At 36.0% G+C, this 24626-nt stretch overlaps 1 protein-coding gene across 4 annotated transcripts in view; it reads right to left on the bottom strand.

Annotated features, from left to right (window-relative positions):
• The window catches only part of Rabgap1l (RAB GTPase activating protein 1 like), a 632406-nt gene that overhangs the window by 264559 nt on the left and 343221 nt on the right, over positions 1-24626 (bottom strand). For all 4 annotated transcript variants that reach the window (XM_087906361.1, XM_087906363.1, XM_087906362.1 and 1 more), the window contains one exon: positions 12289-12402. In XM_087906361.1, coding sequence (XP_087762487.1) covers positions 12289-12402 — 114 coding nt within the window. The remainder of the gene's footprint in view (positions 1-12288; positions 12403-24626) is intronic.

Below are 24626 nucleotides of genomic sequence, written 5' to 3'. Positions count from 1 at the left end.
CAACACATCTCTCTCACCAATGGACAGGTAAATCAGACAGAACCTCAACAGAGAAATAAGAGAATTACTAGAGGTAATGAATCAAATGGACTTAACAGATATCTATAGAACATTCCACCCAAAAAGGAAAGAATATGCCTTCTTCTCTGCAGCTCATGGAACCTTCTCGAAAATTGACCACATACTCGGTAACAAAGCAAACTTCCACAGATACAAAAAAATATTAGTAACCACGTGTGTCTTGTCAGATCACAATGGAATAAAGTTAGAATTCAATAAAAATTCGAACAGCAGAAAGCCTACAAATGCATGGAAGTTGAACAGTCAACTACTGAATCATCGATGGGTCAAGGAAGAAATAAAGAAATAAATTAAAGTCTTCCTTGAATTTAATGAAAATAAAGACACAACATACTCAAACCTATGGGACACAATGAAAGCAGTGCTAAGAGGAAAGTTCATAGCACTAAGTGCCCAATTAAAGAAAACGGAGAAAGCACACATTGGAGACTTAACAGCACACCTGAAAGCTCTGGAAAAAAAAGAAGCAGACTCACCCAGGAGGAGTAGAAGACTGGAAATAATCAAACTGAGGGCTGAAATCAACAAAATAGAAACACAGAAAACAATCCAAAGAATCAACAAAACAAAAAGTTGGTTCTTGGAGAAAATCAACAAGATTGACAAACCCCTATCCAAACTAATCAAACGGCAGAGAGAGAACACTCAAATTAATAAGATCAGAAATGAAAAGGGGGACATAACAACAGACACAGAGGAAATTCAGAGAATCATTAGATCTTACTACGAAAGTTTATATGCCACAAAGTTGGAAAATGTACAAGAAATGGATTGGTTTTTAGATATGAACAAGAAGGCTTCATCCCAGAGATGAAGGGCTGGTTCAACATACGCAAATCTATCAATGTAATCCATCATATAAATAAACTGAAAGAAAAACCCATATGATCATATCATTAGATACTGAAAAAGCATTTGACAAAATTCAACATCCCTTTATGATAAAGGTGTTCAAGAGATTGGGGATACAAGGATCATACCTAAATATAATAAAAGCTATTTACAGCAAGCCGACAGATAACATCAAACTGAATGGAGAGAAACTCAAAGCCATTCCATTGAAATCAGGAATACGACAAGGCTATCCACTCTCCCCATACCTCTTCAATATAGTGCTTGAAGTTCTAGCAATAGCAATACGACAACATAAGGGGATCAAGGGGATTCGAATTGGAAAGGAAGAAGTTAAACTCTCGTTATTTGCAGACGATATGATAGTATACATGAGCGACCCCAAAAACTCTACCAAAGAACTCCTACAGTTGATAAACACCTTTAGTAATGTGGCAGGGTACAAGATGAACTCCAAAAAATCAGTTGCCCTCCTATACACAAAGGATAAAGGATCAGGGAGGGAAATCAGAGAAACTTCACCTTTCACGATAGCCACAAATAGCATAAAATATCTTGGGATAACTCTGACCAAGGAAGTGAAAGACCTATTTGACAAGAACTTTAAGTCTTTGAAGAAAGAAATTGAGGAGGATACCAGAAGATGGAAAGATCTCCCCTGCTCTTGGATTGGGAGGATCAACATAGTAAAAATGCAATTCTACCAAAAGCAATCTATAGATTCAATGCAATCCCCATCAAAATCCCATCAAACTTCTTCACAGACCTTGAGAGAATAATAATCAATTTTAAATGGAAAAACAAAAAACCCAGGATAGCCAAAACAATCTTATATAATAAAGGAACTTCTGGAGGTATAACCATCCCTGACTTCAAACTCTATTACACAGCTACAGTATTGAAAACAGCTTGGTACTGGCATAAGAACAGAGAAGTCGACCTATGGAATCGAATAGAAGACCCAGATATTAACCCACAAACCTATGAACACTTGATTTTCGACAAGGGAGCTAAAGGTATGCAATGGAAGAAGGAAAGCATCTTTAACAAATGGTGCTGGCATAACTGGATGTCAACCTGTAGAAGAATGAAAGTAGATTCATATCTATCACCATGCACAAAAATCAAGTCCAAATGGATTAAAGACCTCAACATTAATCTGACCACTTTGAACCTGATAGAAGAGAAAGTGGGAAGTAGTCTACAAGACATAAGCACAGGAGACCACTTCCTAGGTAGAACCCCAGTAGCACAGACAATTAGAGAATCAATGAATAAATGGAATCTCCTGAAACTGAGCAGCTTCTGTAAAGCAAAGGACACCATCAGTAAGACAAAAAGGCTACCTTCGCACTGGGAGAAGATCTTCACCAACCCCTCATCAGACAAAGGTCTGATCTCCAAAATATACAAAGAACTCAAGAAACTAGACACTAAAACTCTAATTAACCCAATTAAAAAATGGGGTACTGATCTGAACAGAGAATTCTCAACAGAAGAACTTCGAATGGCCAAAAGACACTTAAGGTCATGCTCAACATCCTTAGCGATCAGAGAAATGCAAATCAAAACAACTATGAGATACCATTTTACAACGGTCAGATTAGCTAAAGTCAAAAACACCAATGATAGCCTATGCTGGAGAGGATGTGGAGAGAGGGGAACTCTCATCCATTTTTGGTGGGAATGCAAACTTGTGCAGCCACTGTGGAAATCAGTGTGGCGGTTTCTCAGGAAACTGGGAGTCAACCTCCCTCAAGACCCAGCAATTCCACTCTTGGGAATATACCCAAGAGATGCCCTATCATCCCACAAAAGCATTTGTTCAACTATGTTCATAGCAGCACTATTTGTAATAGCCATAACCTGGAAACAACCTAGGTGCCCCTCAATAGAAGAATGGTTAAAAAAAGGTGTGGAACATATATACATTAGAGTTTTACTCAGCGGTAAAAAACAATGACATCTTGAATTTTGCATGCAAATGGATGGACATAGAAAACGCTTTACTGAGTGAGGTAACCCAGACCCAAAAAGAGGAATATGGTATGTATTCACTCATATGTGGATTCTAGCCATAATTAAAGGTCTTTGAGCCTATTATTCGTGATCCTAGAGAAGCTAATAAGAAGGTGAACCTGAAGAAAATCATGTAGTTATCCTCCTGGAGATTGGAAGTAGACAAGAGTGCCAGGCAACCTCGGGTGCATAGGGGGGGATTGTTGGAAGGGGAGAGGGTTAGAGAGAAGGCAGTAGGGGAGGAATGGGGAAAACTCGGTGGACTGGGATGGGGGGGAGGGAGGAAGGATGGATATGGGAGCAGGGAAGAATATATTTCAACTAAGGGAGTCATTTTAGGGTTTACAGGAGACTTGATTATAAATGGGATCCCAGGTCCAAGGAGAGATCCCCAGATTGTTCTCTGGACAGAGGAGAGGGTGCCTGAACCGGCCTTGGCCCATAACCATACTGATGAATATTTTACATATCATCATAGAACCTTCATCTGGCGATGGAAGGAGATAGAGACAGAGACCCACATTGGAACACTGGACTTAACTCCCTTGGTCCAAACGAGAAGCAGAAGGAAAGAGAACGTGAGCAAAGAAGGCAACACCAGAGGGAACCTTCACCTGTTGATGGATGTAGATTGAGACAGAGAACCACATTGGAGCACTGGACTGAGCCCCCAAGGTCTAAATGAGGAGCAGAAGGAGGGAGAACATGAACAAGAAAGGCAGGACTGTGAGGAGTGCGTTCACCCACTGATACAAGGGGACTGATCTAATGAGAGTTCACCAAGACCAATTGGACTGGGACTGAATGAGCACGTGATCCAACCAGATTCTCTGAATGTGGCCGGATTCTCTGAATGTGGTGGGCTCAGGGTCTTTCTGAAAAGCCATTGACAATGACACTGAGACTTGTTTCCTCTGCATATACTGGATTTTTGGGATCCAGTCTGTTTGGATGCTCACCTTCCTGGACCTGGAGGGAGGGTGAAGGAACTTGAACTTCCCACAGGGCAGGAAACCCTGACTGCTCTTAGGGATGGAGAGGGAGGAAGAGAGGGAGTGGGGGGAGTGGGAGGGTGTTGAGAGGAGGCGCGGAAATGGAAACTTTTATAAATTAATAAACTTTTATAAATAAATAAAGAAGTAATATCTGATAACAAAAGATTCCATTAAAATAACAAAACAATAAGTTACACAAAAAACTTAATAACATACATATTGTAAAAAAAAATCCAGACTCAGAGCACATAAAACACTTACAAAATTATCAAAGAAAATTCAACTGTTGAATGTTTTGTTATGATAAAAGATATCCTACTGGACAATAGCATGTGTAAAGATGCTTATCTTCAGTTAGTTATAGAAACCAAATGAGATACCATAACACTACCACCAAAATGCTTTAAGTTCAGAAATTTTCAACAGTTGTTAAAACTATACAGTGATTAGAAAGTATAGTTAGATAGGTGCTAGATATAGATATAGTATAGATAGATGCTAGACATAGATATACCTTCAATTTGAAATTAAGTAGAAATCTTTGAAAATATGTTCAGAAGTATGAAGTTACTTAAAAAGATGAAAATTCTTTGACTCAGACATTTCCTCCCTGGTATATAGTTAACAAAAATGTGTGCATGTGTGCACACCAAAGCATCTGTGATACACATGTATGCAGTAACATTATTAATAATATCTAAAAACTGAAAGCATCTCAAATATCTACCAATAATAAAATAGATAATATAGTATGGTACATTCATACAGTTGACACATTAAACAATGATGAGTGTAACAAACTATTACTATCTAAGTTCATGGTGTCCGAGTAATTATTTAAAGTTCAGAATATTGGTTACCTTTGGGGGAGACATTGATCAAAAGAGTAAGACAGGAGGTTTCTGGGGCGCCTGCTTTTAAAGTTCCCTATCTTTATCTCAAGGTGTTTAGACTTAATAAAAGTTCGCTGAGTTAGTAACTCAAATATTTGTGCATTTTATTATATGTGCATTTATAATATACTTTTATTGTGTTAAATCTTATTATAGTTTAATAAATGTTTCTCTAATGTTGACGGTTAAACATAGAATAATCATAGAGAAATTATTCTTTATAAACCTGAAAGTTTCAATTAAAAATAAAGGTTCCACATTCTTAAAATTGGCTCTAATATAGGACAAAGTGTGTGAGCACTACATGTTTCTTTTTAGCATTATTAGATATCACTGGTCTTACTAGAACCTTTAGAGGCTCTAAGCACCAAAGATGATATGGTGCCAATCCCCCACAAGTACTTCCAATAATCATTTGTAAAAGGAGTGAAACTTGTACGTAGTATAAAGTATTTTTTATATGAGTTTGAATTATAAAATTCTGCTTGAAATCACTGAAGGGAAACACACTCTTCTGTGTGATGTTTCTACACAAGTCCTGGGTGTAATGATGTTTTGGCTGTCATACAACAACAAAAAAATAACTAAAACATTATCTTGTGTAGAAGACTGAGTAACTTTAAGTACAATGGTGAACACAATATGCAGAAATCCTGTCTTTACTTTTCTCCAGTAACACATTTGCATGTACAGAGACAACTAGGTTACTTTTCCTTTGCACTTTAGTATTATTTTACAGTCTTCCAACTTTCATTTATGATGATGATACTAAGATTCACTTGTTTAAATACTGTACCTACAAAACTAAGAAAACACTCAGGATTGATTATAAACAACATGGGTTCTAGAGTCAGCTAGAACAGCCTAGAGATATCTAATGTCCTATCTGGGTGACAAGAGCCAAGATACAGACTTCCTCAGGATTAGTTAACCTAATATCAGGATGACATGCACCACATGGTGTTTATAAATGCACCTGGCCTAGTCCCTAATATGTGGGAGTTATTTCATAAGTATTTTTTATTAAACATATATAATCAAAATTATACTACAGAATTTTAAACTGAGTTAATGTCACTCTTGGCCATGTAGTGATTATATAATTTTAGGACTCATTTAACTTCTCTGAATATCATTTGTGAAATGTAGGAAATTCTGTTTTCCCTATAACAACAACAGATGTCAAATAAGAAGAGTTCAGAAGTGCTTTCTAAACTACAAGGTTTCACGAATTTCTAGTGTGTTTGTGTTGCTCAACATTAAGAAGATTTGAAATAACTCATTCTCCTTAGGAAGGTTAATTTTCTTTGAGAATACAGTATCTTCCTTAAGGTTTACTGAAAACATGTAATAAAGTGCTTTAAAGGATGTGCCAACAAAGCAAGCAGGCCCAGGGGTTCAAAGGACTCCTCAGCAGCCAATATTTAGATCTATCTTAGAAATTATGTCCTAACTCAAGATATTCACCAAGACTCAAGAGGAAGAGAGGTGATCTGCACAGAATTTAAAAGTCTGCTTAATTCTTCAAGGGGTTCCTGAATCATCCAAGATACTACTTATAACCTATCTGGCAGAAATACAGATATTCTAAGGAGACATCTGTTTCTCAATTAGACTACAGAAACATGCCTTCCACCCCATACACGGAAATTTCCTGAAGAATCTCATACTAGGAGAAGGAAAAGGTTCCAGTCTTCTGGAAGAGGAACTAGTGTCCTGGAAAGAGACTTTACATAGTTCTAATGACTCTTCAGATACCTTATATGATGAAAGTAAAGCCCAGACAAGGATACTTGGGTCAATGGTAAGTAAGACAGCACCTCAGCCAGAACTAATTAAATGTCCACACCCTTCACATCCTTGATCCTCTATTTAAATTTCACTTAAGTTTCACATCAAGACAGACTCGGGAGGGTCACTGGATTTCTTTGTACCTCTTTCCAACATAGCCACATTTAATAAATCTCCTTTATCTATGTGACACTATAAATTTGACTCATTATTTGCTTATTGAGGATGTGTGGTTGAATCTAGTTTGGACACAAGCTGTGAACCCAACTGCAATAAAATATTCTGAATTAAATTCTTTGGGTATACTTTGATTCAAGAGCACTTCCCTCAAAACCAAAGGGCTCTTATGTCTTTGAATCTGGTTAGCTCGAGAATGAGACTCTTAGGGGTTACTAAGACAAATGTGGTGCTGTGGTTTGAAGTGTTCCCCACAGACTTACATTTTCAATACTTACTTCTCAGTTGGTAGCAATGAAAACACTAGTATGTACAGCATTACAAAAGTAGATCACTAGAAGCATTGCCTTCATTCTATATTTTGTTCTGACCACTTGCTACTTGTCTTCTTGCCATCCAATCTGCAACAAAGCAAGCTGCTGTGCTCTACCAAGCATGTTTGGCCACAATGTGCTGCCTCACCTCAGGCCCATAGAAATAGAACCAGGATTGAAACCTCTAATCCAAAATGAATCTTCTCTATCTTGTAGAGGCATTTCCATTGTATTTTGATAAATAAAGCCTGCCTGACGATCTTAAGAGTAAAACGGCCTCACTGGTTAGCCTTATAGACCAGGTAATGGTAACATATACCTTTAATCCCAGTAGCCATACTAGTTGCCATAGAAATGGAATGGTTCATGCCTTTAATCATGGTGATGCATGCCTTTAATCCCAGCCCTAGAAAGGATTATAAAAACAGAGGAAACAGCTCTCAGACACAGTCCTGGAGACAGGATCGACATTTCAGACTGAGGTCGAGGTTAAGAGCCAGTGGCTGACTGTTTTGCTTTTTGAATCTTCAGGTTGACCCCAATTTCTCTCTCTGAGTTTTTATTAATTGTGCTTCACTCCCTTTGCTTCTGTTAGAAGCTCTGTCACAAAAATGAAAACCTTAAGTCATGAAGCTACACTAAGTAGATTATCATGTTTGATAAATGCTTTCATTTGAATTAAAGTTTATTCAGGTACCCCAAAGAAGAGAATTTAATTAAAAGAAATAAGGTAGCTAAAAATTCTATTAAAAATGTATTAAAAATGTCATTAACTCAACGAAAAGTAATTAATTCTCAACCATAAATATCTTCTCTAAATCTATAAGACAATGCTAATAGTATTATTAATCATTCATAAATTGGTATTATCTTCTCAAACCTGTATGTTTCATTATTAATATAAAAAACTTAAAGTACTCTAGTCTTTAAAATAAACCTATACTGTTCTGATATCTAAAGTACTTAACATAATAGAAGTTGTATTAATTTGTTTTTCTGCAAAACATTTTATTACCAAATTATAACCCACATGAGCAATAGTATTGATCCCTTTGTAATACATTAAATTTTCTCATTAAATTCACAGCAGTAGCTTCTTTTTCAGAAAGCACTAGTGCTCATCAACATACTAGAAAAAGCAGTATGCACAAATTAAAGTCACTTCAATCTATACTGTTGTGAATAAATAATATTGCAATTGATGAATATGACTGACTGATCTTAGGTCTTACAAAGAGATGTAGGTCTAAAAGTCAATCTATACAATCTCCGTGTAGTGGTACAAACACAAACACTACACAGAAAGCAAGGCAAATTCCTGACACTAAGCTTAATAGCATTCATACTGAGAGATGACTGACACAGGGCTTAATTGTTAAGTTCTGTATTTATCAGTCATATTTGAAAAAAGTAAAATATAGACAGCATTTAGAATTACAGAAGCAAAAGAGTATTTTGGGTGGCCACACCTCTATGGAGGAAAAAACTCAGAAAGAGGTTTTTTTTTTCCCCTGAAAATTTTAACCTGTTCTTTTCCAGTCTGAGACCTATCATTGCTTTATGGGAGGCTCAAAACCAGACCCAGGATTCTTAAAGCCTGGTACTTAAATTATACCAAGTTGTCTCACAGTTTAAAGCACATTTACATCATATGTAATTGGAAAATAGATACTGGATTAACAGCACAGTCAGTATACCTTCAAGGGCATTCTGAAAATATGATACTGAATGAAAAAGAAAGTGGGTGGGGGGGCATTTTCATTTTCAGAAATCTCTGAGTTTGAATAAACTCTCATCAAACTCTCTCCAAACAAATTTATGACAACAGATGAAGCTTTGAACCATTTCAATTTATTCCTATTCTGAAAAAAGGATTTAAGAGGTGAAACTGGAATTGACAAGTTCATTAAAACCCGACAACAAGTGTTCAGTTGTGTCCTTCAACTTGAAGATTCAGACCAGTTCTTGGTTCATTAGGCCACAGAACTTCTCAACTACAAAGTCAGACTACGACATTCTTGAACCTGGAGTTGGTTCTTAAGGTTATAATAATTAAAACACTACAAGCAATGTCTGCTCAATTTGAAGGCCAAGCATATTACACCCGAAGAAAATATCTACTGATGAGTAATTATCACAAAGAAATGAGGTAATATGTGAACAAACACCATGCAAATGTGAAAGCACTATCAGGTAACTATATAGGGAACACTGCTGTTTTGTCAAAGGCCTGTAACTCTGATTCTTGTATGTAAAATCACTCTTTCTTTTAAAGTCAGAAACAATACAAGGATTTGAACCATGGCTATTTAATTTTTCACTAAACTAGAGGTGGTGAAAAGTTGAATAAGATAAGAAAAAGAAGAATTTACAAAGATGTAGTAGAATTACTCTATTTCAGATTAGTAAAAAAGTAACTTATTAAGAACAAAGAATCATTAATGTTTACTCAGTTCTAAGAAAGATATGCACAAAGAAGTCTCAAAGGCATGTTGCTGAATATTATCCTAGGAATGAAAAAAAATAAAAGGAGAAAAATTTCACCCAGTAGCCTTTAGTTTACTCAAATGGCTTATACAGATATGTATGAGAGTTACAAAATGAAAGGACTGTAACTTTCATTGGATTCAATATGCAAATCAAGACAAGCAAGCAGGTTCCGCAGGTAAGTGTACCTGCCACCAAGCAGTCTGACATCCTATCTTTGACCCCTGGGACTCACAGGGTAGAAAGACATTTGACTCCTATGAGTCATTCCCTCAACTTCACATGTACACACATACCCTCCAGCATACCCACATACACAGAGTAAATAAATGGCTTTTTAACAAGCAAGAAAAATGGAGAAAGAAGCTTAAAAATAATTATAATTGTTTAGTCCAACACCAGTTAAGCAAATACTATATATGATATATATATACTATAATTATGCAAAACTATTTTATACTATACTACCAACTAAGGCTTTCTGATAAGTCAGGACTACTAAACAACAGCAAATCAAAGTAAACACAGGTCAGTCACAAGTTAAGTGGTCTGCGCAGTAGAACTCTAACAACGTTTAGATTCTACAATATTTTCTCACAGATGTATCTCTTTCAACCTATACCAAAAACATACTGAAAAATTATTTTATGTATTTAATAAGATTAAATTCATGAATAACTTTTTTGATCCTTTGAATTTGATTTTATATTCCATATATTCAAAAAATTAGTACAGTTTATGCTACTTCTCAGTAAGTATCTTAGATTTACATTTTGTAACATTCTTCATTCAGAAAGAGCTTTACCATTTTAGATTTATGTGGCAAAATACACGGAGAGCCTAAGATGACAAGGTAATGTGTATGTAAATGCACTGACAACTATTCTATAGAGGATCAGGAGTATTTATCATAACAACACAGCAAAGGATATCAAGAAATTACAAGTGCTCATCAGTGAACCTACGTATTTGTATTCAGATATTTTTCAGAAACTTCTCTCTTAAATATTATATAATGAAGCAAATACTATTTTTACTACAACAGATCCAAATAGTATGACAAAACTGAAAGAATATAGATCCATATGTTTTATTCATATGAAAAAAGTAGCATAAGCAGAGAATAAGTAAGGGAAAAGCCAATGACTGACTGAAAATATACTAAGTGCGAGTGGGAAATGCTACTCCATATGTCACAAGCTAGATTCTTCTAAATCAACTTAAAAACTTTATATAATTTCCTACACTTTTTATATGAACCAGAAGCTAATTTGCTTACAGAATTTCAAGCGTAAAGAAAAACTGTCATAATTACTTTTACCTTTTTATTAGTTATATAATGAATATACCACATTTTGATGATTATTAAACTAGATAATTTTTAAATTTTAAAAATTTGACTTTTAAACTAGACTTTGCAGAGCTTAGTTTTCACAAAAAATTTGAATTATTTACATATTTCTGGTTCAAAAAGAAAGACTTATGTAAAAATAGATTAATTTATTTACTTAATTTTATTGTTTTAATTTGGTGCTCAAAGTCAAGGCCAGAGTCCTGTTTGCGCGAGACAGGCACTCTACTACCGAAGCATATCCACAGCCCTCTTTCTGATCTGTATATAATATTCTGAAATAGCTAGACCAGGAGAGGTAGAGAGCTAGAGAAGAGAGAAGGGAATGGAGAAGAGGAGAAAAATGAGGAAGAGAAGTCAAGGAGGGAGGGAAGGAGGGAATGAGAGAGGGGAAAAAGGGGATAGAAGGAAGGAAAGGGGAAGAGAAAGAAGTAGGAAGAGGAGGAGGAAGGAAGAGAAAAGGAAGGAACGAAAAGAATATGAAAAAGGGAAAGCATCACATGCAAGAAACATTTTATTGAGAGATATTCTATTGCTATTTCAATATCCAAAGTTTAACAACTATTCTTGGTTAGCAATGCAGGAAGACATTTCTGTGAGTGCTAACAAAAAACAACAGCAACTACCAAATGAAATGGATTTGTAAATACTTCAGAGTAACCCTTTAGAAAGGCTAAACTGGTTGTCAAACTTGGTATTTTTTTTCTCTGCACCATCAGATGCGTGTGTGTCACTTACTGTTCACTGACAGTCTCTATGGAAACGGCAGGTGAAAACAGAACTTAAGCCCACCGTGCTTCACTCTGTATTTCTGATTTAACCTAAGAAAGCAGTAAGTTATTAGATCTTCTCCTCTGACAGAATCTTCAACTACAAACAATGAAGCAGCTTTTTTTCTAGGTCTACTAATGACAGGGAAGATGAAAGATTTCAAAATGAAATGTAAAAACCACACAAAAGATTTTGGAACTTGCCAGTACTCAACAAGCGGCCCACACCAGTTCTCATGCTTGTCTATCATCAGAAAGTGGAGACAATTCTCACATTATCTCATCTGAAAGAACCTTCTGTTCTTTTCCTGCTAGTGGGTGAGCCAAACTGGAATTGTGCTGTGCCTCTTTCAGAGCAGAAAGCAAGAAAGTCACCTTCCGGGCTCAGCATAAAGAATGTGGTGGTATATGGGTAAGCAGAGAACCCAGCGCAAAGAAAGCACCGGGACAGTTACAAAATATAACAACCTCTATGAGAGGTCCCCCCCCCCAAAAAAAACGCCCTGAAAAGAAAAAACCCTGAACAACAAATTAGAAAACATGAGGGCAGAGCCCTACCTTGCAGATCTTATAGAGAGATTCCTGTCCATCTCCTCCGGTGTCTTTGAAGTAATCATGAGCAGGAAATGTACGATGGATATCTCGAGTAATTACACTCTCCTGTGCAGAGTCCTAAACAGGAAAACAAGACCCAGAGTTGACTATTCATGTAAAAATTTCTTTTCAATTATGCAAAATAACATATACATAAAAATTTAAAGAATATAAAAAGCATACCTAAAAAACTAGTCTTTCAAAAGAACAAAAAACTGAAATAAAAAAAGTCATCAGGGAGAGACAGGAAGTAAAGGCTAATGTAACCAAATCTGATGACCTGAACTTGGTCTCCAGGACCTATATGGTGGTAGGTGGGAACTAAACTCTAAACTCTACATGCATGCCATGGAATGCAATACCCGCACACGTATACATACATATGTGACCACATAAAATAAAATAAAAACAAAACAGAACAAAAGCTTTTTTCCCTCTGAAACAGTTTCATTCCTTTACTTGAGATAAGTGCCACCACCAATTTTGTCCTTAAACATGTATGTTTATACAGGTCTGTGTATGTATAGGTGTTTGTGTATGTTTATATCAGAAGACTGAAAGAAGAAATTTATATACACATTATTTCCAGAGACAAACCGTATGTTTCTTTCACTTACAAATATGAATTCTTTATCAAGACAGAATCAATTTTTAAAAAGAAGAAAATACATCTGTTGTCAGGTATACTCTATTAGCCAATTAATATTCTCTATTTTTTGATTTCATAAAGAACACTTTTGTATCTGTGTATTTGTTTTAAAGATATCTAATTTATCGTTTTTTTTATGCTTGTGTGTGTGTTTCTATGAAATTATGTCACATGTGTGACGGTGTCCACAGAGGGCAAAAGAAAGCAGTAGAGCCCCTGAAACTGGAGTTACAGTTGGTTGTGAGCCATAAGACATGACTGTTGGGACCTGAACTCAGTCAGGTCCTCTAGAATGCAACTCTTTTAACCATAAGTCATCTCTTCAGCCCCCTACACGTGTGTACCTGTGCCTCTCTCTCTCTCTCTCTCTCTCTCTCTCTCTCTCTCTCTCTCTCTCTGTGTGTGTGTGTGTGTGTGTGTGTGTGTGTGTGTGTGTTTGTTTTCAAAGAGAAATTATCAAAAGTTCAACAGCTGGGTCATGTATAAATTTTTAACTTTGTTTTCTCTTGGGTTGTTTTTAGGACAGGTGTTCATGATGTCAAGGCTAACTGAACTGGATTCTCCTGCCTCCATCTGCAGAGTACTGAAATTATAAATATGTGGAGTACTACACAGAGAAAAAAATAACGATATCTTGAATTTTGCAGGAAAATGGATGGAGCTAGAAAACATTATTTTGAGTGAGGTAACCCAGACACAGAAAGACAATTATCACACACACTCACTCAGGTGTTTTTTTTAAACATAAAGCAAACAAAAACAGCCTACAGACCACAATCCCAGAGAACTTAGACAACAATGAGGACACTAAGAGAGACTTACATAGAGCTAATCTACATGAGAAATAGAAAAAGTCAAAATCTCCTGAGTAAATTCGGAGCATGGGGACCTTAGGGGAGGACTGAAGACGGGAGGGGGAGGCAGGAAGGGGAGCAGAGAAAAATGTATAGCTCAATAAAAAAAAAAAGATTCCTACACAGTAGTCATTACAAACTATGCTTTGAATTGAATGTACGCTTATTTTTTGTTTCACCTGTGCCTTTTCATTAAGATTTGTGTCATATTGATGAGAATATATCAAACACCCCCCAAAAAACCATGAAAATGGATGGACTTTTAAGATTTATTTTTTAGAAGTATATTGTGTATGGTTATCCATTCAAGCCAATGGAAGCAATTTCAGTGAAATAAGTAGAGAGGAAAATTCGACTGCAAACATAGTATGTTTTAAGGTATCTATACTGAGGGAAAAATGAAGTCTTTGGAATCATTTATTCTAGCATTTTATACACACACACACACACACACACACACACACACACACACACACACATTATATATAGCATTCTCACACTGGCACCAGGCCGTAGTCGGACCTCAGAAGCGCTGCGTCTTATGTGAGTTTTGAAAGATTATTTGTTAGTGTTCTATTTCCTGACCTTAGAATCTCTTATTTTTTTGTCTTCCTTCCTATATCAAGTACAAAGCAATTTCCTTCAGAATTAATTTCATTGCTTTTAATTTGTCAACTTACCATGCTTTTTTTAAAAAAAATTTCTTATTTCATTTTAAAAGCTAAAATAACTACATAATGTAAAAAAATAAGTATGGATTACCATGCCTACTTGTACCTTCAGATTTGATACAGATATTCTCCCTCTAGAGCTGCCATAGAGATATGTACTTTAAATAATAGTAGAACACATACTTCTTTACATTTGCTAAATAATGTGTTTTTTACTTTTTAATCATGGACAATATGGTTAATGAAACTTGAACCACATCCTTTAAAGACTATAAACCACACCAACACCCCCCCCAAAGACATATACTAGGCTAACTATAAAACTCATTCATTCTACAAATAAGAATCCTACAACCTACAATATAGAAGCTTATGTTTTAAAACATGAATTTAAGAAGTGCTTTTTATAGAGATTTGGAAAATGAAAGCTCAAAATTATGTAAAATTCTGAACCTAGTTAAAAAAAGACTGATTATTACCTTGATTTTATTTTCATCCTTGAAATGTTTGTTTTATCTCTATTTAAATGTCAAGAAAACAAGATAAATACTTTGAATAACTTTAATGATGAAAATACTTTGTAAAATTCAGAAAAGCATCAAAGACTGATAATTGCAAATTAAATAAATGTATTGTTTAATGTCTTGCTTCCTCAAAGATTGAACAATCCTCTTTCTGCCTCATATCAGAAAGGGAAGGGATGTTTAAAATGTGAGTTACTTTAATGATGCTGGTTCCATCTCCTTGTAGCTGAGAAGTATACAAGGAGCAAGTAGCTGAACAGTACAGTTAAGCCAGGCCCTTCTCTTGTTGCCTTTCTCACTTCAGCTGCTACTTCATGCTGGGTGGAATTACCATATGTCACGTAGAGAAAGAAAAGAAGATTTGACAAGTTCCAAATCTGCTAGTGTACATTTGATAAGACAGTCCAGAGGACATTCTTATGGCTTACAGGAATGGAACACTGAAGCTGAATAAACATGGAACTTCAATGTTTTAAATTTCATAAGTAAAAATAATAGATACATAAAAAATTGACACTTGACAAGGCAATCAATTTTCAAACACAGTGAAGACTTGGGAGAGGTCTGGAAAAGGGTAAGATGAATTTTAATATATAAAAAATTATATTACAGAGCTAAGGATTTGTATGTTAGTGGTGGAGCACTTGTTTAGCATGTGTGATTCTGAATATGAAAACCTGAGGAGCACAGAGACAGAAATGGTCACTTCCCAAGTTTTACTGAGGAAGGCTTCTCTTCCCATTGCACTTATAACCTACGGGAAACAAGATGAACAGAATGACACCACCATGGGTGAACAACTTCAGGCACAAACAGGCATCCAGTGTCCCACAGGACAACTCTTTGGATTTTACAGAATATTTATGGGGAAAATCAGTAGACCCATCTTCCCTAGAAACTGCTTATACATGCACCATCATTTTAAGTTTACATGGTACCAAATAGTCTGGTTCAGAGGAGTGAAATTGGTCAAAAATTTCTAAAAAGTATATCTGCATAACACCAAGCATAATTTTGTCTATGCATTCTTGATCTACCTTATTTACAAACCAATAGTCAAAAATAAGAAAAAATAAAACATTTTTCCTTTTCTGTTTTTGAAGTTCACTCAATATAGGGCCTTGAATGGACAACCACTCTTCTGTGATCACCATTTTAACTGCATCTAATTTGAAATGATATATAAATACAGACACAAGTATAATGTGCTATAATTTGGATGGGTTTCAGTACATCACACTGAAAGTTTCATTCTAATTGGGGATAATAGGAGATGGTGAAACATTTAAACCTGGGCCCTAGTGTATGATGGTTACTGCAGTGGGTGGAGCACTCGAAAAGAATTACTGTAGTTCTTGTGGATGTCAGGCTAAGTGATGTGAGGAAATTGTTTGAAAAAGAAAGTAATAGATCATCCTGTCTCTACTTTCCTGTTCTAAGTCATCTTTCCCTCTTCACACATGTTTTTACCACCATGAGGGCCCATCTGTGGTGCTAAAAATTACCCAGACTTGGGTATTTTGTTATAAGAATAGACAGGCTAAGGTAATGTACAATGTTCAAAATAAAGGTACTTAGCAAGCCCATTACAATTGTGTTTGTTTGTGTGTGTGTAAGTAAATGGGATCAAGATACATGATGTGAAAAATACACAGAACAAACAAACAAACAAACAAATAAACACTTTCTCTACCAGTTATTTTAAAATACTCAATTTATTGCTGCCAAGTATAGTTACTTTACCCATCTTATAACATCACACTGCTACTTCTCTCTTTTGAGGAATCACCTATTTGAAGAAGGATCAAATAATAAACCATATAAACGTGTACAAAGGCGCTCAGGTTAAAAGCAGCTATTTATATATTTCTAAAACCTCTCTTAGCACAGCACAAACTGAAATGAGGTATTTTCTTGAAAGTCCTCACAGCAGAACTTGTCTAAGACACAGCAATCGTTTCCACTGTGAGAAGAAGAAATCATCCTTCCGTGGGCTTCTGCTTCAACACTGTCCAGATTCCCAACCTGACCCATAATTTACTTCCCAGAAGATAGAGTGCCCATTCTGCTCTTCAGAATTCACTGTGGTGGTTCAGCAGTCAGACTCTAATAATCCTTCTGTTTTCCTCACAATATCAGAAGAATTTGAAATTAATTATTTACTCTTATGGAATATCAGTATCTCTATCTGCGAAATAGGCTAACATCAAATATATAGTATTGTTTAAACTGAAATAATGCAAGTAATACTTTGCCTATTATAAATTAAGCATGCTAAATTTAACTGTTTACATTTTTGATGACTGTATACTTCAGACATTCTATAGACCTTCCATACTTAAATAAAATAAATGACTATCTTTGAGTAACATAAACATCATGATTATGAAGCCAATTCTCTGAAATTTATATATGATTTATTAATCTACACATACTCTACTCTTAACTACTTTTCACACATTCAAGTCCTAAATTATCACTGTATCTATTAACCTTCTGACAAAATCAGAGTGGGAAATTATTGGCTTCAGGTTTTATATAACCATCCAATAATAAAAAAAAACTATGGGCAAATATACTAAGAAGGAGAATGAGAAAGATGGTAAAGCTGTGGCAAATTTTTCCAAGGCAGTCATCATTTCTACCATTACGTTAGAAATCAGATTCAAAAGAACAGGAGAGATGAAGTCACTGTTATGGAGATGACAAGTGGCACTGCAATTACTGCATGCTTTCCTGTGGATCATCACCAAGAACTTTACTTACAATCAAAGTCCTAAAGGGGATCCTTTCTATTGCCTTGTTAGGTTATCTTATACCCCAAGTTTTCTTGGGACAACAAGGCAAGAAAAATTTGTAACCAAGTCTGAAAGGTTCATTTCATCCTGCATGCCTAACTCTATCACCAAATAGAAATATAAACCTACCTTTCAATTTTAACTCTTTTCCAAATCATTTAGTCCTTAGATTGAACTTCTCAAAAAATGCAACCATGTCTAGTAAATAAAATCCATGATCCAACAGAAGTACCACACAATTTGTTGAATACAAGTTTAACACCAACCAAACATGATAAAGAGATTGTTTTATCAGAAAGCACAATCAAATTGAAGTTTCCTACCAAAAATACTGCATGAGATATTCATCCAGTGCCATCTATATACCTGGCACTCTTGTAATTCTCACAGTTCCTACCAGATGAGAATCATCACTCATTTGTTTCTTGTAGGAAAAAAAAGTGAATACAGCATTCAAGTGTTAAGAAAGGTTAGAAAGACAAGCGTTAAAGAAGCAGTCTATCTTTTTTTATGAAACAATTTTTAAGATGCTAAGAACTAAAATGGCATGACAGTGAGGGTGACTGTTTCCATACATGAAACACCTGACGACACCTTGATTTTTCATATTCCTAGCACCATGACAGGACCTTCTCCTTTTTTATATTTTTATTTTTAAAACTATTTCACTTTACAGATCAATCCCAGTTCCCTCTCCTCCCCATTCTTCCACTACCCCCACCTTCTCCCCATCACACTCCCATACCCCAATCCACTCCTCGGAGAGGGTGGGGCTTGCTTTTCATGGGGAGTCAACAAAGTCTATCACATCAGTTGAGGCAGGATCAAGCCCCCCACCTCCGGATCTAGGCTGAACAAGGTATCCCTCCATAGGAAATGGGCTCCAAAGAGCCAGCTCATGCATTAGGGATAAATACCAGTCCCACTTCTAGTGGCCCCACAATCTGCTCAAGCCACACAACTGTCACCCACATTCAGAGGGTCTAGTATGGTCTTATGCAGGTTCCTCAGTTGTCAGTTGGAAGCCAGTGAGCTCCCACCTACTCGGGTCAGCTGTTTTTGTGGGTTCATCATGGTCTTGGTCCCTTTGCTCATAATATGGCTCCTCCCTCTGTATGATTGGACACCAGGAATTCAGCCCAGTGCTTAGCTGTGATCTCTGCATCTGCTTCCATCAGTTACTAGATGAAGGGACAGAACCATTTCTTATCAGTCCCTATTGTCAGCCCCTAAAGTATAAGCTGTGTTGTCACTTCTTTTCTACCACAAAATCAATCCAACTTGATGAGCATCTTTCCAATCTTCCAGAGATATTAAAAATGCCAGGGTGAACTACTGCTAGCCACAAACAGCAGGAAGATAAATGATTCACAGCTAAAAATGTTTTGACCTTAGGATGTGTCTTCTATTCTTACCCCCAGAGGGATCTTCCTTCAGTTCTATGTTGGATGGTAAAACATCACAAACTTATGTGTCCCTCAAAGCACATGGGTTTACAGTGGTGAGTCTCATTTATCTGCCTTGATGCTAGCCAAAAATCAGTCAAAGATGAAACGTGAATGTTTAAAGTATATTCTAGCTTTAAATGTGCTGAAAAAACCATGAGCAACAAATAGTAGTGAAATGTTGAATCACTGCCAATTTTATCTCTTGAATATGAAGAAGAGTCTCGACCAAAGTCAGGTATATAAAGGCAAAAGTTAAAATTAAACCATTATATTATAAATAAGCTGGGGTTGGAGAGATGGCTCAATGGTTAAGAGCACTGTTACAGAGGTCCTGAGTTCAGTTTCCAGCAACCACATGGTGACTCACAACCATTTGTAATGAGTTCTGATTACCTCTTCTGCTGTATGTGAATTCAGGACACTCATATACATAAAATAAATATATTTAAATTAAATAAATAAGTTTCTTGCTATAAACAACACACATGCTTTTTAAGGTCTAAAAGCCTGACATAAAGGCAATATATACATATTCTGCCAGAAAATGGAAAGAAATTTCTCAGGGGAATTGGCAACTATAAGAACTAAAGGCAGCTAGGTGGAGTGAAGCACACGTTAATCCCAGCACATAGTGAGGCCAGCCAAGCAGGTGGGAAGAGAGACAGGGAGACAGGCAGAGAAGCAGAGGGATAGACAGATAGACAGAGAGAAAACAGAGAGAAAAAGAGAAAAAAGATGGGAGGTGGGCAAGGCCATTTGAAAAAGGAACATAATGAATGTGCACAGAAGGTGCTCTTAGTGGCTATGGTATAGGTCATATCCTGTCAGAACACCAAGGGCAGGCCAGTACAGATGCCCAAATACTAATACTGATGGCATACGTCAAAGCTTTAAAATATTCTGTGGCCATTTTGTTTGCAAAATATCTTAAAACAAAATTTATCACACTTTTATTGATAAATACTATCTCAAAACTTCTAAAATATAATTTAGATGATTTTATAAAATGCTTCAATTTATATGTTTGAATAATATACTCCTAGTTACACATGTACCTATGAAATTTACCATTTAAAATTTTATTTAACATGTACTACTGTGCAATAAGGTACTACAGTAGTATCTGAGAGAATTAAAATGGTATAAGAGACCTATGGTTTTTGAATAGCAGGAGGTTTAACATCTACTCATAAAGATGAGTGGGGAATAATCATGACAGAAGGAAAGATATGCTAACAGATAAATAATTCATATTGGCAATGATAACTGTAAGAGTTCAATGGAAAATGTGGCTCCAAAAGTATTCAGACAGCATAGCGGCCTTTCACATGAGATACAGGAAAGAGAAGAAATCACTGTGAGATAGAAAAAGAGGAGAAACCCTTTTGTAATATAGTCAAAACACAAGAGAAACATACATAAAAAGGAGTTATCTATATATTTTATGTGTATCCTACATGTATGTCTGTGCACCAGAGATCCAGAGTACCTGTGGATCTCTGGAACTGGAGTTATAGATGGCTGTTAGTGTCATCATGGAGGTCTGAGAACCGAACCCAGATCCTCCAGAGGAACATCCAGCTCCAACCCTACACTTTTTAATTCAACATTTTTTTTCCTGTGTGTATCCAGATATAAAGGCTATCACTCAAAGGCTTAGATAAGCATACATTCTACCTCCAGGAAAAATTCTATCACTTTGTAGTTCTTTGTTCTTTTCTCACTCCTCATCTTACAGGGTGTTTCCATCCTCAGTTCAGGTTTCATCCCTCTTAAAGTTCTCCGGAGGAAGTGACAAGATTGCCTCTGATATCAACAACTAACTCTCCTCTTCTAGATCTTTACTAAAGCAGATGGTAAACGGTTTTGACTATCAGTATTATGTGAGAAGCTGCTTCACAATACATTTTCCAAGATCCTACTTAGATTTGTACTCCCAAAATCTCTATAGCACTTGTAAGCAATCTGTAGTTTTAGCAAGTATCTATGTAAACCACCAGAAAATGTGCAAAAACTGTTATCTAGGAACTATATGCCCAACAGAGCTGTCATTCTACATTTAAAACTTGAGTCCAAACGTCAATTCAAAGTTTCCCCATAGGTCTTCATTTCCATTTCTGAGGAGACACAGTATGACTGTTTTTTCTCCCTTTTACCCTGCTAACCATTTGGTTCTCTGAACTTCACTGTGCTAGTTAATTAACTGGAATTCATGCTTGGATGCCCCTTTTGTTTGTCACCTTCAAGTGAGCCATGGACAATTCCTGCTTTTGTTTTCCTGGTGCCTCAGTCAGACTTTAATAGGCAGTTGGCAAATGATACTGAATAAGTTAGAGTAAGAAAAGCATGCTTATTATGTGAAAAAGTAATGACTCACAAAATTTCACAGCAAAATACATACCAAAGAATCTACAATTCGAAAACTAAAAAAGACACATGAGAATTTTTATTTTTTTTAAAAAAGATATTTCTATCTTAAAACAGAAATGAGGTCTCTTACCTACCCTTTTGTGTTTCCTTCAATAGTCAAAATGTTGTTTGGAGTTTTCTTATTATGCCTTCTATTTCAAGCTAGAAGTAATTTAAAAAAGAAAGAGGTGCAGGAGAGAGAGGTCTCTGATATAACTTAATGGCAAAGTAGGTGTATAGCATGCATGAGACAGTGGTTCAATCCCTAGACCCAGAAAATAGTTAATTTTATATGTGTAAAGATAAAAAGATTGATGCATTCAAATGATCCATCACTTTTTAAAACTCTCTCTGTATGTGGATGTGTGCACATGTATACATATGATGTATGAGTATGATATCTGTATGATATCTATGTGCACATTCATATGAAGGCACATACATATGAACAATGACAATGGTGTAAAGGTCAGAGGACAACCTTGGGTGCTGTGCTTCACTTTACACCTTGTTTGCTAGAGGGTCTCTTGGTTCCTCACCAGTGTTCAAACAGGGACAGCTGGCCATAAGCATCAGGGCACTCTTCTATCCCTGCTTCCCATTTCATCATAGGAGTACAATATTATAGATATACACTATGGTACATGGTTTTACATGGGTTCTGGGGGTTCAAATTCAGGCCCTCATACTTAGGTAATAATTGCTTTAGCTATTGAGCCATCTACCCAGTCCTCATGCACCTTTTAAAAAATGTCATTACTTTAATAAGAAACAAGTCACATAATTATTAATAGGTTCAAAATCTGACATCTGACAAAAGTAAATTATATTAAATATGTTTTAAAAAAATATCAGGTTTGCCAGGCAGTGGTGGCGCATGGCTTAAATCCCAGCACTTGGGTGGCAGAGGCAGCCAGATCTTTGTGAGTTCGAGGCTAGCCTGGTTTACAAGAGCTAGTTCCAGGACAGGCACCAAAGTTACAGAGAAACCTTGTCTCAAAAACAACAACAACAACAAAAAATCAATTTAGTCCAGGAGTATAACTCAGTGGGAGAACATGTAATTAACATATACAAGGCCCTAGACTTAATCTCCACTATGCACAATACCCACAGTTCATGTGTGTACGCAAACACAGTCATATACACCTTAAGTTTATTATTGATGTGTTAGCTTTTTAGTAGTAAAACACCTTGAAGCTGACAGGCTTAGGTAAGAATCGGAAAATTCCTATTTAATGTACCTCTGCATTGTGGTATATAAAAGTCTTTTGAAATTTGGGGGCAAGAAACTATGTGGCAATGAATTTGCCACATTAAAACGCATCCATATGCCTTTAACTATTATATATATTTTCTTTTGATTTTCATGCCACTTGAGCCATTTTTAGGTAATTTCTTCTTAAGAGACACAAAAAATTAAAAAGGAACTTTAGAAGTCTAATTTTTTTTTTCGGGTCAAGATTTTGTTGTAGCTTTGGGGCCTGTCCTGGAACTAGCTCTTGTAGACCAGGTTGGCCTCGAACTCACAGAGATCCGCCTGCCTCTGCCTCCCAACTGCTGGGATTAAAGGTCTGAATTTTTAATAAAGGTTAAGAATATACAATTGCTATGAAAACTGGAAAAAATTGAAGAAATTTCACTTATTCCTCCTATATTAAGTGTGTTATGTGCTATCTGACTTGATTCAGAGACTTGGGAAAGTAAAAGGATTCATCCTATGAACTTGTCTAGTTCTGTGGTTTTACTGTGTTTATTACTACAAGCAAAACCTCAATAATGTGTTCAAAGTTTTCGGTTGTTGACATCAAAACATTTTTGCATGTTAATTAGGTAACTATTGTGCAGCTCAGAATATTATTTCTCACTTTACACCTTGAGAATTTCAACAGCTAATATACCATCACATCTTTAAATTTTCCCTCCCTCAATCAGCCCATAAAGTCCTTTTAGGTTAATCTACCTGAAACAACAGGCTGCCCTTTAGTAGCATTCAAATTAACCTACAACCTGGTACCAGTTGTTGACTCAAAGTGAAAAACTCTCATTTCTATCTGGATAACATTCCATCTGCAAAGCTGCATTGTTCTTTTAGCTTCAATGCTTTTGTACAATTTCCTCTGTCTAAAAAGTTCCACTTTCCACCAGTTTAAATACTATTCCTTTGCAAAGGCTCAATATATGTCTTTCATAGCGCTTTCCTAATGATCTCAGGTAAAAATATATCCTCTATATTAATACAATGTCCAGTTCCATATATTATATAAAGCTACTACTATATTGCTGTAAGCCATATTTGATCTCTCTTTAGTGAAAGAACCACACCTAATTTATGGTAGCAATATAGTGCCCTACGTGGACAATGGAAGAAGTGTTTTTTGAGCAAATAATTCTATGAAATAAAAATGGTGAAGCAAAACAAAAAGGTAGGGAGTGCAGAAAGAGTTTACAAAAAGTAGAAGGTGGGCATTGCCTCATACTGAGCCATAAACAAAAGCTAAGGTGAGAAACAATTTCCTTTGTTGCACATTTACATGTACCCTTTAATGCTTTAAGCTGGTTCCTAGAGAAGAGAGTTCATGAAAACTATCACAACGCGGAATTTACATGATGGGAACCTAGCAACAGCCAATGCCACCATTAACAATTTCACTCACAGGAAACAAATGATCTCACTGTTCAAAGTTCTACTTGATCGGGACTGACTTGGAAGTCACTTTGGAACAAGTCACCATACCTTGTTTACAAACTCAACTTCCTGAAGTGTAGGGACAAAGAATCAAAGAACCTTTTACACCAATTTATGAAGCACACTTTCGCTCAAATCAACTCAGATTAGACTAAATAGTTTATAAAGATGGTTTAAGTATAGCACCTTACTTAAGTAGCAAACCAAAGTAACATTCTTTCAAAGGAATATTTCCAGATGCCAATCATGGATATAATACT

The sequence above is a fragment of the Myodes glareolus genome, chromosome 5 (genome assembly GCF_982192425.1).
Source record: "Myodes glareolus chromosome 5, mMyoGla1.1, whole genome shotgun sequence".
Lineage (NCBI taxonomy): Eukaryota > Metazoa > Chordata > Mammalia > Rodentia > Cricetidae > Myodes > Myodes glareolus.
The sequence above is the reverse complement of the archived record's forward strand: the minus strand, read 5'-3'. Positions and strand labels throughout refer to the sequence as shown.